At 40.2% G+C, this 14,197-nt stretch overlaps 1 protein-coding gene across 2 annotated transcripts; it reads left to right on the plus strand.

The window, feature by feature from the left end:
- The first annotated feature begins 967 nt into the window (after positions 1-967).
- Positions 968-11,885, plus strand: LOC125010206 (cyclic AMP-responsive element-binding protein 3-like protein 3-B). Of its 2 annotated transcripts, none has more exons than XM_047588596.1 (10): positions 968-1,173; positions 2,142-2,243; positions 2,491-2,764; positions 3,648-3,778; positions 4,074-4,184; positions 4,392-4,498; positions 7,392-7,460; positions 8,969-9,053; positions 9,383-9,431; positions 9,517-11,885. In XM_047588596.1, exons 1-10 carry the CDS (start codon positions 1,153-1,155, stop codon positions 9,714-9,716), a joined length of 1,149 nt encoding a protein of 382 aa, XP_047444552.1. In that variant the 5' UTR covers positions 968-1,152; the 3' UTR covers positions 9,717-11,885. The 2 variants fall into 2 exon arrangements, with proteins under 2 accessions (XP_047444552.1, XP_047444551.1); XM_047588595.1 differs by having other exon boundaries at positions 9,338-9,431; positions 9,517-11,884.
- The last annotated feature ends 2,312 nt before the right edge of the window (positions 11,886-14,197 follow it).

Below are 14,197 nucleotides of genomic sequence, written 5' to 3' on the forward strand. Positions count from 1 at the left end.
AAACTATCCCAGTGAAGAAAAGTGTCCAAATAACGTTTGACCAATTTTGTGAAAAAACAGCAAATCAACTGTAAGTGTGAAAGAAACTGTCCAGACAAGTAAATTGGGCCACCTCTTACCAACCTGCACGAGAGTGTCTTGCCTGTGATTGCAAACTATAGACCAATACCACCTTTGTAAATAAAAGAACTGAAAAAGCAACTGGGTAAAGTTTTGACTGCAAATGTTTACTATAGTAAATTTCATAGTGAATTTCAGTGTCACAACAGTGCTGACTCAACTTGTGATTATGCATCTGATATAATACACCAACCAAGGTGTATATGGTTACCAAAGACCAGGTCTGGTTCCTCCTCTGTTTAACATTTCCATTGCTTCATTATTCTTTAATATTAAATATCAACAGAAAGATTGTTAATATGCAGATAACACTCAAGTGTATTTCAGGAGACAGTCACAAGCAAAAAATTAAGTGAACGTTCTTCAAAGTTACATTTCTTTCTTCCCTGGTTTCTCAAAAACAGACAAAAACAAACAACAACAACAACAAAAACTGGAAAACTTTAGTTGCTCCAAACAAGTCAGAGCAGCCCTCAGAATTGATTTCCAGTGTTTCAGATAATATAGTTTAAAGTGTTGCTGCAGGTTTAAAAGATGTTTCATCGTTACTTTGCTTCTCATCAGGTTATCTGACTGAAATTCAGCTTAAAAATGTTTATGTCTCCCGTTGACTATAACTGATATTTATGCTGGTTTGGTCAAGAATGATTTCAAATAAAATTAGATTGCATCCTGTGTTTGGAAACAATAAACCTGAAACTGTAAATGAAGTCTGTGCAACAAGAAATGAATGTGAAAGCATGCAACAAATAAAAGATCAAAGGCCACACTTGGTAACCTATGACTAATTCAGACTAATTAATCCATGAGCCAGCCGTCATAACGCACCAATTGGCTTGCTCAGCTGTGTGCTAAACACTGGATTGGATAGTGATAAGCTGGGTCGGGGGAATGTTGTTGTGTGATATGGAATTTCAACTTTGTCACTTGAGACAGACTTAACCGTGTCTCGGGAACATATTGATTTGGTTGTGTTTTTCTCCTGTTGGATTTTTTCATTGATATTTCATCAGCTGCTTTAATGTCAGAATTATGACACTGACTACAGACAAGGTAAGATCACTGGGTGCTGTGGGTTTTTGTGTGAGAGAGCGATTCAGAAAATGTATGCTTCAAGGAAGCTGTTTTAAAGAAGATAAACATGGATGTGGTTGATTTAACTGATTTATGTCAAAGGCAATTGAAGTATGAGACTCAAATCCCACTGTATATTATTTCAGGCAGTGTAGGAATCTTTTTGTCTTATTCTTGTTTATCTCTGGAGACACATTTGTGAACACTTAAATATGCTTAGATAAGAAGAGACCTTCATAGATACAAGATTTATCTACAAAAGCCAAACGAAGGAAGACTGTTGACATCTGAGAGGGTTAGTAGCAATGAGTACCGTGTTAAACAATTTCTAAAGTCAGTAAAAGAAATTATAGCAAAATGATGTACCTTCTTTAAGTACTGATTAGGTGCATTCATACAGAACACATCATGATAGTCCAATAAAGATATTTAGAAAAATCAAGTGTTTCTTTATCAACTGGATCTTTTCCTAAACAAGTTACAATTTGGTTTTCGTTCTGTGATTTAAATTATAACTTCTAACCAACAGTTATATCTATCTGTATACTTGTCATCATGATCATTTCAGTTCCTACTCATTGATCTTCAAAAGAATAGATGCTACCTCGTAGTTGGTCTCACATTTAACACCAATAAGTCGAATTAAATATGACTGAACGACATCAAAAGCACAAACTGAATGACGTCTGACGTCACAAAAAATAAACATAATTATTTAGAGATAAGAAGTGGCCCTAGTGTGGAACCCAGGGGCACACCGTTTGATATAGTAAGAAGAAGACCCAGAGAAGTGGACATGTTTGCATTCTAGCTCACAATTCTGAATGCCAACAAACATTGTCCCATAGACCCACATACTTAAACAGCAATACCAGTGATGCTGGAAAAAACAGTTCATCCACAAAGAGACTGAGGAAAAATCTCTGTTTTAAACCCACTGCTTTTAGTTTCAGGGGAATGGTGGGATGGATATAATTGACCTGCTCCACAACACCGATGAATCCATCAGTTGCCGTAGCAACCAACCGTGGACTATCACAATTAATGATGTATGTATACATCGTCTTTCTGCATTGTCTGCTCTTAAACTGAGACACTCTTGGGACAGATGTACTGAATCTCATTTGTGATAAAATTGTGTTCGGTTTTATACTTCATACTGCTATACGGCTGCACAGCAATAAGATATTTATGTTCCTGCCTGGGCTCATGTGTGGGAATATAATTATCTGATTAAGTCAGTGAATCCAACGGTGGTGAGGTCAACTTGCAATGTATACATGCCTTCTTTCTCAGACACTGACCACTAACACAAGTGGTGCAGATGACTTCTTGGACGCCCTGCTTCAGGGAAGCGACTCCTCGTCTGTGCCAGCATCCCCTCTGTGGTCGCCCTGCACCACTGACAGTGGCATCAACGAGGACCCCCTGTCAGAATCCACAGATAGCCCACACCAGACCCCCTGCACAGCTTTTCCGGCCTTCAACATCCAGGCTTTCCCTCAGCTTCCTTCTCTGGACTACCAGCCACCAGCAAATGAAAAAAAGCCTGATATTTCCATCGATCTAGGTAAGATTTAACGTGAAAGTGACAAATAACACTAAAGAGAAACATTAATAAAACTTTTGTGAATATCAAGCTTGTGGTTGCTGTTGAAGCAAGCAGACGTCAGAGAGGAGCTAAGTGAACCAGGGCTCTGGGCACTGGGCAGCCAAGTTAAAAAGGAATGAAGATGAAAATATCATTTTGCAATTTCTGTTGTGGAATAAAGAGGGATGCTGAGTGGACTGACTGGACTCCGACAGTGGGTCTTTTCAAAGTGCGAATAATTTGTTTTTCCTATTTCTAGACATTTGTAAGGGTTTGTACAATTGTTATTCATCACATGAAGAAATCTTATTTTTTTGTATAATGGCCCCTTTTCACAACACTAAATCCTCAGCCTGTGGCGCCAGACCAGACCTTAAATAACACAAAGATGTCACACACGGAGACAAGTGTTACATGCATCACTGTGCCTAAGGTTTAGGTAGTAAAGCTAAAGTGATGACATAAACTCCATCAAGTTAAATCAATTATCACTCACCAGTTGTCTTGTGTACACTATGAGTTTTACAAGGAACTGGAGAACTTGCCCCAGTTCTTCTTCGGACTTAGGATGCGTAAACTTCTCTCCATGTATTCCCAATTGATCCTGACACTAGAGCTCTGTGGGGGACACCATGCCTGCTGAAGCACTCCTTGTTCTTCTGGTCACTGTCCTATGACTCTGGCTTTATGTTCGAAGTTGTCGTCCTTCTTCAGGATGCATCTGGGACTGACCAGACAAAATACACTATGTTTTTCTGTAGTAGAGAGTCCTACAAAGCACGGTAATGTGCATCGGCTGCATATAGCTAGTTTTGTGAATCATGGTATGTTGGTTTTCTGATCTTTCTGCTTTGATGTACAGGCTGGGAATCTGGAGGCTTCCAGGAGGAGTTTGAATTTGCATACTACCTCTCTCCAAACCAGAACTCTCTGCTACCATCCAACCACAGCCTCTCAGTGAAGGACCTGCTGTTATCAAACGTCGGACAGAAAGTAAGACGAGTTGAACATTTCTCTGAAAAACTGTGAGATAGAACACTTTGTGAACCATTTGGGTTTTAAATAATATAATTTTCTCTCAGTGTGAATAAATACAATCTAAACTAGGGTCCACATCTTCTTTGTATAATTTGAAAGTATCAACCTTTTTTTGCGGTGACCTTTTAGAGAAAGAGAGCATTTGTGCCAAATAAACTTTTATGAACTATTAGTTCGGTTGAGTGGTTTCTTCAGGGAAGCTGCAGAGAGAGTCACAGTAACTGGAATATTCTGTCCATCTGGCTCACAGGCGCAACAAGACCCCCAGCTTTCCCTGCAGGAGCTTGTCCTTAATGAGGATGAGAAGAAGCTTCTGGCTAAAGAAGGCGTGAACTTGCCCAGCAAGCTGCCCCTCTCCAAGGTAAATGAGCAAGATGCACAGCGTATGTAGGCCAGAGGTGTCATGCACATCCACTCACACGCTCATGCATGCTTCTAAAGCTGAATCTGTATCCCCAGTTACACAACCTTGTTGCCACCCCTCCCAGCCTAGTTTCGTCTCACTTACCCCTTTCTTCTTTCTTCTTTCTTGTCCCTATCCTCCCATGTGTTTTATCTCCCTGACAAGTTTGAAGAGAGGGTTTTAAAGAAGATCCGGCGGAAAATCCGCAACAAGCGCTCAGCTCAAGAAAGTCGGAAGAAGAAAAGGGAATATGTTGATAGTCTGGAAGGAAGGTAGGAGCCAGATGCACTCATCACGACATTCTCACACAACATTACGCTACAGTTAGTGCTGGAAATATTTGGACAGTCTTCATGATTTGGGCTCTGGATGCCACCACATTGGATATGAAATGTAACAACTGAGATGCAATGGAAGAGCAGACAAACAAAAATATCCCATGAAACGTTAAGGAATACCAGTCATTTTTATACTAACCTTTATACCTCATTTCAGAGACTCAAAAGTAATTGGACAAAAAAACATTACCACGAATAAAATGTTCAGTTTTTAAGTATTGTTGAGAATCCTTTACAGATAATGACTGTCTGAAGTCTGGAACCCATGGACATCACCAAATACTGATGCTTTGCCAGACTTTTACTACAGCTGTCTTCAGTTGTTTGTTGGTCTTTGAAATGCATGTTCCAACCCATTGTTCCACTTCAGGTCTGATTTGAGACTCGACTTGATACTTATTTGCCTTAAAAAACACTTGGGTTGCTTTTACAGTATGTTTTGTGTCATTGTCCATCTATACTGTGAAGCACTGAAACTCAGACTTTTCTGCATTTGGCTGAAATTGAGCAGAGAATATATCCCTATACAGTTAATTCATTCAGCTGGCTGCTTCTGTCTTCTGTCACATCATCAATAAACACTAGTGACCCAGTTCCAATGGAAGCCATGCATCGCACTGCGTCCACCATGCTTTACAGAAGATGAGGCATGCTGTGTATCATCAGCTGTTCAAAGCCTTCTTCATACTTTCTTCTTCCCATCATTCTGGTACAGGTTGATCTTAGTTTCATCTGTCCAAAAAAGTATTTTTCAGAACTGGTCTGGATATGTCTGATGTTTTTTGTTTTGTTTTGTTTTGTTTTGTTTTGTTTTTTTTGACCAATTCTAATCTGGTTTTTCAATTTTTGAGGCTCACTCAGGGTTTGGACCTTGTTTATCTCTCTAAAAGATTTAGTTGTTTCTTTTTTCAGCCTAAGGATGCTATTTTATACTTTCATTGGGATCTCCTTTGACCGCATGTTAACCACACTGTTTACCTGCTTAAACGGTGAAGGATTAATGAGGAAATAGCCCATACAAATCGCTTTTAAGTCAACTGTCCAGTTACTTTTGGTCCTGTGAAAAGAGGTGGCTACAAGAGCTTGAATTCCTGAATCCTTCCTCCAGTTTGGACGTATACACCCTAAAATTACAGCTGAGAGTCATCTGCACTTTAAGCCCATATTAATTATATAACTGTATCTTGAACATGTTTTGGTATGCGGCTAATCAGAGGCAGAGAAGGAATTTTATCTGCATTTATTTATTTATGCTCTGTAACACTTTATAAAGCAGCCATTTTTTAAAAGAGCAAATGACATAACAAAAATAAAGCTGGTATTTACTGGTATTTCTGGTATTTCACAGTAGGCTCAATTCAAGAAATTCACCTGTATGCTGTTTGTTAGGGGTGAAAAGATAAAGATCTGAGCAGCAGTAGCTGTTATGGCTGACCAAACAATGAAGCGCCCAATACTTACCGAGGTCCAGACTTACTCAAGTGGAAAAGGAAGATGTCTTGAGAGACCTGGATACAAAATGATTTGGCATTGAGAGAATTCAGTGTCACTGCACCACAAATATAATGGACAGTGCATCAAAATACACAAGAGATTACTACTTTATTTATTTAGTGATATTATAAGGTAACATCCGAACACACAGAATTCAACAGACTGCTGCACCACACTCTGTAAAAAGACGGTGTAAATGACATGGTACTGATGGGTACATGAGGCCTTTCTAGCATGTCGTCCATTGAGTATTTTGCACAAACATCACAGCAGCTCTTTATGTTTCTAATCTGGGGTCACTTGCACAGGAAACATACCTTTCCGTGAAAACGTGCAGCACAAAAGAACAGCTGAAGCATTGTGTGTCACAGCTGGAGGATGGATCAAAATTCTGCTGAGATGGAGCTTGTTTTAGTCCTCCTCCTCCTCCTTCTCTACCTCCAGGCTGCACAGAATGAGCGTTACCACACAGCGAGCCTTTGTCACCAAATTTATTAATCCTGTCTGCCTCCCACATCCTGGCTCCCCCATCCCGTCACACACAAACAATGCAAAACTGAGAGACGTAGTTTGAGTCACATCAGGTCTCTTCAAAAATGGCACCGCAGCAACATTGCCAAAATCTTTTGTTCTGTCAGACAGGTTCATTTTTCAAGAGCCTTCCTGGTGTATTAGTTTGATTTTAGATCTAATGCGGTGTTTCCGATTATTCCATCGCACGACTGGACTCTTGTAAAGACTTTTTTGTTGTTATTCATCTCACAATAGAGGAGTCATACGGTGTATCAAATAGAATAAAGTGAAAAGCTGTGGGGTACAAATATAGATGACCATCAATGTGCTTTCAATTTCAGCAAATCCGTGAACAGTTTGTGAGTTTTGCAATAGACCAAAAACACCACTAGACAAACCTGTGTGTGTATACCCATGTTATTATAAAAGATCCTTAATGATGTAATGATGTTAATGTGCCATTGAGTTCACATCTCATTTGAGCTCGCACTCTGTTGTCCCCAAGTGAAAGAAGTTTCACGATGGGATGAACGTGTCACTCCACTGAGTGGAGTCAGCATTTGTTGGTAATTAAAGCAGCTGCAAGCAGAGCATATCAGCTGGGTGTCATTATCAGTTCAGGGCCATAATGGAGGGTGACTCACAAAGACACAAGAAAGGCAGCAGAGGAAGACTCAACGGTGGTTGGGGTGGAGACCCTGGATGACAGAATAGGGAGCAAGATAACAGCCAGTGGACGGATATTGGTAGAGAGAGGGGACGCAGTGCGAAACCATAACACAATATCTAATGATCTCCGCCTCTTTGTTTCTTTCTGTAGGATGTCCGCATGTAGTTCTCACAACCTGGAGCTACAGAGAAAGGTCCATCAGTTGGAGGAGACCAACAGGTAAGTGTAAAATGAGCCAACAAAGGCTACAAGTAATGATCACTGTGTTCAGGTGATTAGTACCTTCAAGTGTTTTAAAATGCATGTTTTTGGTTTTTGATTCGTGTTTGATAAAATGATTCTCAGTTGCGTTCACTGACCACATTTACCATGGCCATTTTGTCATTTCTGTCTGAAATGCTGAAATGCTGCTAGCAGATTTTATTAGCAGCAGTTAATTAACTAATAAATTATTCACAGTTAACTCCTTTCTGTGTGAGGATGACATGAACTTGGCCTTGTCTGCACTTACATTTACCACCAACGTAAACTGAATTATATCTGTCTGTACCGCGGTGAAGGCAAACAGGGATGCAAATGAAGGGATGAGACTTTGAAAATGGTTTCGCCTGTATAGAAAAAAAGTGAAACCCCGGGGCGCACCACAGAGGAGAGAGGAAGAAGAAGAAGCAGATTGGTTTCTAGTAGACAAGTCTTAAAAAAGGTTTCCTTTAAAAAGAATCACTTTGATGAAAATGAAAACTACAGTAAAACAATATGTGCATTTAATGGGTACATACTGTATAGTGCAGCATGTTTAAAAAAGAAAAGGAAAAAAAAGCCTGCTCATCATTTAGAAGTAAGATAAGCTGTACCTTTATTGATGCCAAGCGGGGGAAACTGAAAAAGACATTTCCATCAACCCGTACAGCAATACAACAGCACAGAATATGTGGAATAATCAAAATAGCCACAAGACAAATCTGTGCCAGAATATTGGAAGAGGATTTACTTTCAGCACAAAAAATACAAATACAAATAATTTCAGTTTTCTGGATTGTAAATTCCCCCATATACAAATAGACTGGCTTCTATGAACACGGGGGTCCAATCCATTCATTATTCTTTTGATCTTGCGTCATTCTTTAAATGTCAATGGCTACTTCACCATGCAGCGTCGTCTTAAATGCGTACATACGTGAAGACAAGTCTTGTCTCGAATACATCTCTCAGTCTTTCTTGTAATTTGGCCATTCGTGACACTCATTTTGTGAGTCTCTCTCTCGTCCCTTGGTTGTGAGTTGTTTTCATGCCACTCTGTTTTGTTGATCTGTACTGATTTTCCCTCAGCCTCTCCCTCTCAAGATGCTGACAGCCTGGTTAACAAAAGTTCCTTCTTTTACAAAATCATGACTGAGCAGTCTCATTGTACAATTACCAGAAATACAGAGCACTCCAAAATTAAAGCTTGTCACAGCTTTGTGAGTTTTGCTTCCTCCTCGAGAATCTCATTAAGCCGCTTTATTCCTGATGCTGGAGGATAATAGAAACAAAACATGGAAAGAAGCCAGATGCATGCATTCCCCCCAGATCGATGGTCTTCTTTCTTTTTTTTTTTTTTTTTGTTGTTTTTGAGTTGCTAGTAATCACAAATGATGAAAGAAATGATGCCCACATTTCATCTGAGGGTCCTTATATGAAATCTTTACGCAGTCTCTTTCATGTTCCTGTCTGTATTTATGTTTCAGTGCTCTGCTGGAGCAGCTAAGTCGGCTACAGGCTCTCCTTCCTAATAGTTCCAGGAAAACAACACACAGAGGAGCCTGCATCCTGGTGAGGAATAACACAGACACAGACAGTCATTTTTCGCCACTGAGAACTGCAGATGTCATCATTTTTAACAACGAATAGTATGTCTTTAAATGGACGCCACAACCCCTGCTGCGTTTACCTTAAATATTTGAATGAGGTCACGTGTTTGACTTGCACCTGGGTCATCTTTTGTGCAAAACGTTATGTAGGTTACGCCCAATAATCCCTCATTCTTCTCATAATTTCCGACTGACCCGTGTTTTCTGTGTTTGGCCTCTTTTTTCCTGCTGTTTACTTATGTCCAGGTTTTGCTCCTCTCCTTCTCTCTGCTCATCTCCTCAAATCTGCAGCCAGACCCCTACAGCCAAGGCAGCCGGGCAGAGTATGCAGAGACCAAAGGTCTGTAGATATGCATCCTCGAACACGCCTTCCTTTTGGCACGTACTCACAAACACTCTCCACCACACACATCTCTCCCTCTCAGTGCCGTCCCGTTCCCTGCAGTCCATGGGTGGAGAGCGAGACGCCACTCCTGCTCCTCTTCGTCTTCCTCTCCTCTCTGCCTCCAGGGGTTTCGAAGCCCTGCGAAGCCTGACAGAGAAGCTCTGGACCCGGACAGACTTCCCCGCAGTACACTGGCCCCCCTCTCAATCCCAGGATCACAGGCATAAGGACGATCACTGATCTCCCCTAAGAGGAAGGATGTAGCAGAGGAGTGCAGGCGTGCTTGCAAGTGCGGCATCCAAATGAGCAGTTTAATTGCTTTTCGGCATCTGTTTGTCACTGCAAAGACTGGGCAAGGGCATATGGTGTTGGTTAAACACACAAACATGTGGTCACCCACACTTTTTTTTAAATATTATTATTATTTTGCTTTGAAAAAATAACCTATAGGGACCTGGTGGATCGTGTATTGGTCGTACTCTAGGTTATTGCTGATGTATCATTTAGAAAAAACTAAATCACATAAAAAAAAAAAAAAACTGAAACATTTCTGATGTGCTTTTTGTATCAGTTCGGTACAGTACACACTGAGCATGAGAGAATTGAAGGTTTCTCCTGAGAGTTTTGGAACTGGCCGAAGGTTTGTTTTCTCAGCAGCACCATATGTCCAATGTGGAACTGATGTGGTTTCTATGTATAATAAGGCAATATTTAAAAATAAATAAATAAATAAAGTGACGATGAGCTTCATATCATGCCAGGTGTCCATATGGGAAACTGGGTTACAGTTATTAAAAATAATGGACATCATCAGTTTGAGGAGCGAAATGTTTTGCTAAGTAGTGGTTGTATAAATGTGCTGGTCATGGATCAATGTGAAAGGCCTTTATTCTGGTGGGCTCAAGGATAAGGGACAACGCTGTTATTTTATGCATTTGAAGGTTGATGACTGAAACTGCTGCAAGGAGTGTTTGTGCTGTTATTCTTGTTCTCGGTTCAGACATTCAGCTAATCTGTTCCACTGGATTTTTTATTTATTTATTTTTTTTCTTTTCACAAGATCTCAGCTGTAAATTCAAGTCTGAAAACAAAAAGCAAGGACGGAACACAACTCAATCTCCGTTCATATACACTGTATTTATAACACTAGCTACAATCAGCCGTGAGATCACATGATAAAAAAAATATTTTTATTTATTGCATGTGTTAAAAAGGTTCAAGAATTTATGGCACGGTTGGAAGTACAATAAAATAATGGGGACGCGTCTACGTTCTGCAGTCACACACGTTTACAACCCATTACACAATCAGCTTTTTATAACTTAAACAACAGACTGGGACATTTAAGATACATCTGAAAGGCCAACAGAGGCCAGGGTAGTCATGCTATAGCTGTACTGCGAACTCTGGGCTACATGTTAATGTTAGCATGCTAACTAGCGCTCAGTTGCACACAGTGAGGTGGTGGTTAGCACTGTGGCGGTTAATCCATCGGCCTTTCTGGGTGGAGTTTGCACGTTCTCCCTGCGTCTGTGTGGGCTCTCTCTGTGTCCGGCTTCCTCTCAGTGTCCAAAGACAGATTGGGAGGACTGATTCTGATTTGGCTGTAGATGTGAGTGTGAATGGTCTGTCTGTCTCCTTGCATAAGCTCTGCAATAGACTGGCAACGTGTCCAGGGTGTAGCCTGGGATAGGATCCAGTGGACAATTTGTAGTAGCTTGCCTGCTTATGGTGCTCAAAGTACAGTGGCTGGGGATAGTTTTTCATATATTTATTCAAAAAGTTTTGATCTGATTACGGTGCAAAGTAAAAAGTTAAACTAATTTTGTGTGGTAATATGAATTCATCATTACAGCAGCTGTTGTAAAACTCCACCAGAGACTTTTAATATCAACCTTGTCATGATGCCAGAGAAGAAGTCAACATCAGGATCTAATACAAAATCTAAAGTGCTACAGAGACAACATATCAACCTTGAACATGATAACAAGTTCCAAAAACTTGGGACCGCAGCATGTTTGCCTCTGTGTTACATCAACTCCTCTTTTAGAAAGTGTTTTGGACCTGAGGAGACCAATTTGAAAGTTAAATGCTTTCATTGCACATCATTATGCAGTGAATATCTTTAGAGGGTGTCAAGTCTGGACCGCAGACAGACCATTTTGGCATTGTCATCTGGATGCCAGCGTATGTTTCACTAAAACCTGTTTACGGAGCATGAACGGCGCCGTCACAGACGCGCTAAGTGCTCTAATGCACTCCCATACTGTCACAGATGCTAGCTTTTGAACTGTGAGCTGTGAAAACGAGCAAGCAGCTCCCTGTCCTCTTTAGCCCACAGATACCTATGTGCATGATTTCCTAAACGAATTAAACATTTTTGATTCACCGAAGGACAGTTTTTCTCTTGTTTTTTCCACCAATGCACCACGAATGAGCTGAGGCCAGAGAAGGCAGCGGATCACACGCTGCTGCCCATCAAGTTGGAATAATTTTGTTTCCAGACTCATTCCTCTTTTTATCTCTATTTATATAAATCACATTGTCATATAATGTCCTTAGAATATAGCGTATGTATGTTTTTTTTTTTCTTGTGGATGCAGTAACCTTTTTTTTAAACGCTGCAGTGAAAGAGTGCAAATTGCAGCAATTCAATTGGTCAAATTGGTTTTCTGGCTTTGTCCTTTTGCATTGAACAGTAAAAACCCAATTTCCTTTCTATTTAACATTGTGAAACATTGTACTTATATTTTCCTCCCAGCCTCCGAGAGACGTATTAAAGCCTCTCTGGTACGCTTTAATAACCAGTCGTGTTACTGAGCAAGTCTTTCTTAGATACAACATTTGTGGGGGCTTCCTATGGTGATCTTCTAACTTTTATTCTGCTGTTCTTCAAGCTGAGAACTGAGATGGTGGATGACAGTCAGCAGACCTGAACCAAAAAAAAAAAACTACAATGTGCACTTCGGTTGGGATTTAGAAATGAATTATTGATCAGACAGCTTGTTATAGATGTAGGTAGAAATTCCATCAGAATATTAATCATGTTAGAAGTGGGATTGCAGGTTCTGCTACCTGAGGGTGGGAAGAGGTCACAGGAGGAATAGATCATTATTTCAGATCATTTTTTTAAGGTTAGTAGTCTTGGGTTTGTGGTCTGGCTCAGAGCGAACATATGAATGGTATTTGTAAAATATGTGACTTCAGAATATCTAATCAAACAACCAAACGTACGCACATTACTTAGTGATAAAAACACTGAAATTAATAAATACTGATAATTAATTGTTCAGCATTTGGAGGTTCTTGTTTTGTAAAAACTGAATTCCTTCTCTTGAATTTGTTGAATTTCATTTCAACCTCATATCTCACCTCTCTGAATAAAGGGCACGGTCAGAGGTGCTGTTTGGATATCGGCCCTCCACTACCCCTATATTTTATGCATTACAGCAATGCTGAGGCAGCCATTCGTGGTGTGAATCAGGATCATGCTGATATGCTCTCTCCACAAAGAACAACAAAGAAGGAGCCCGCTGAACATCCTTGGTCGTCCGAGAGTCTGAATAACAGTCTTCAAGGCTTTCAGGATTAAGTAGGCTTGTGTCTGCTTTGGAACAGTACATCACAAGAGCTATCATCACAAACACTGTAGCTGACGGCAGACTCTCGACTACAGTTATCTTTGCCGTCTTGTATATAAATACTCAGCCACATGCCACTATTGGATTTTCATCTACACCCACAGAAATCCCTCCTGTCACATACAGACAAAGTTTTATTTCCCCCTTTTTTCTTCTTAAAACTTGAAATTAAATGAGGAAATAAAGTAGCACTCAATGTCAGTCCCTTTAATGCCCTTTAAAAACAGACTGATGAAAACGAGAGCCGACAAATCAAATGTCTTTAAAAGCTTCGGCGGAATGCACGAGTGCCGTCACAATAGATTCAGGGTCAGACTCCAACAGCATTACCGTTTTCATCCATCACAATACTTGGTAAACATTAAAGGGGAGAAGGGAACTGTTTTCTTTTTAATTCGTGTCCGAGCAAGCAAGCTGTGGTTAAGACTTTAAGATGTTCCCTAATTTACACAAAAGACTGGAGAATTGAGATAAGTCACACTGTGCCTTCTTCCTTTTTTCTTTCCAGTGCACACGCGGTAGATCACAGTGACACACTGTTTGAATACCAACAGTGATAAGAAATGCAAATCACACACGCACACATGCACACACTCTCCCTCTTTCCCTCTTTCCCTGGCTCCCTCACAAAGACTGAAAGCTGTCTAAAATCTGATTTATCATTCCTCTGATGTGCATCATTTCCGATGAGCATTAACAAATCAGGGAAACCTTCCAGAAAATACAATCTTCCATAATTTACCTTTGCCTCACATCGGGGGTGATATTTGGACATGAAAGGGGTTTATTAGTGGGTTCCATCAAAATAGGAAAAATTACAATAAGGTGCAAAATTACAGCATAAAAATACTTCTTCATTATGTGAAGAGAGGCTGCACTGCACTCAGGCAAGCATCAAGGAGACTCGGAATATCATCTGCAGTGCATCAGACATAGATATTATGTCTTTTTTGTTGTTGTTATTGTTTTGGCTATACAACAAAATGCAGGATTTCTCTGATTAATCATCAGAGAGGTGCATAAAAACATTTAGCATTTAATTCTACATTTTAACGGAACGAATCAGATTATTTGCTTCAT

This window comes from Mugil cephalus, chromosome 7 (assembly GCF_022458985.1).
Source record: "Mugil cephalus isolate CIBA_MC_2020 chromosome 7, CIBA_Mcephalus_1.1, whole genome shotgun sequence".
In the NCBI taxonomy this organism is placed as follows: Eukaryota; Metazoa; Chordata; class Actinopteri; order Mugiliformes; family Mugilidae; genus Mugil; species Mugil cephalus.

Excerpts from the sequence above, each read along its gene's own strand:
- LOC125010206 (XM_047588595.1), top strand. The coding sequence starts at position 1,153 with ATGACACTGACTACAGACAAG. Across the intron at positions 2,244-2,490 it reads GGACTATCACAATTAATGAT|ACACTGACCACTAACACAAG; the intron begins GTATGTATACAT and ends CTTCTTTCTCAG. Across the intron at positions 2,765-3,647 it reads TGATATTTCCATCGATCTAG|GCTGGGAATCTGGAGGCTTC; the intron begins GTAAGATTTAAC and ends TTTGATGTACAG.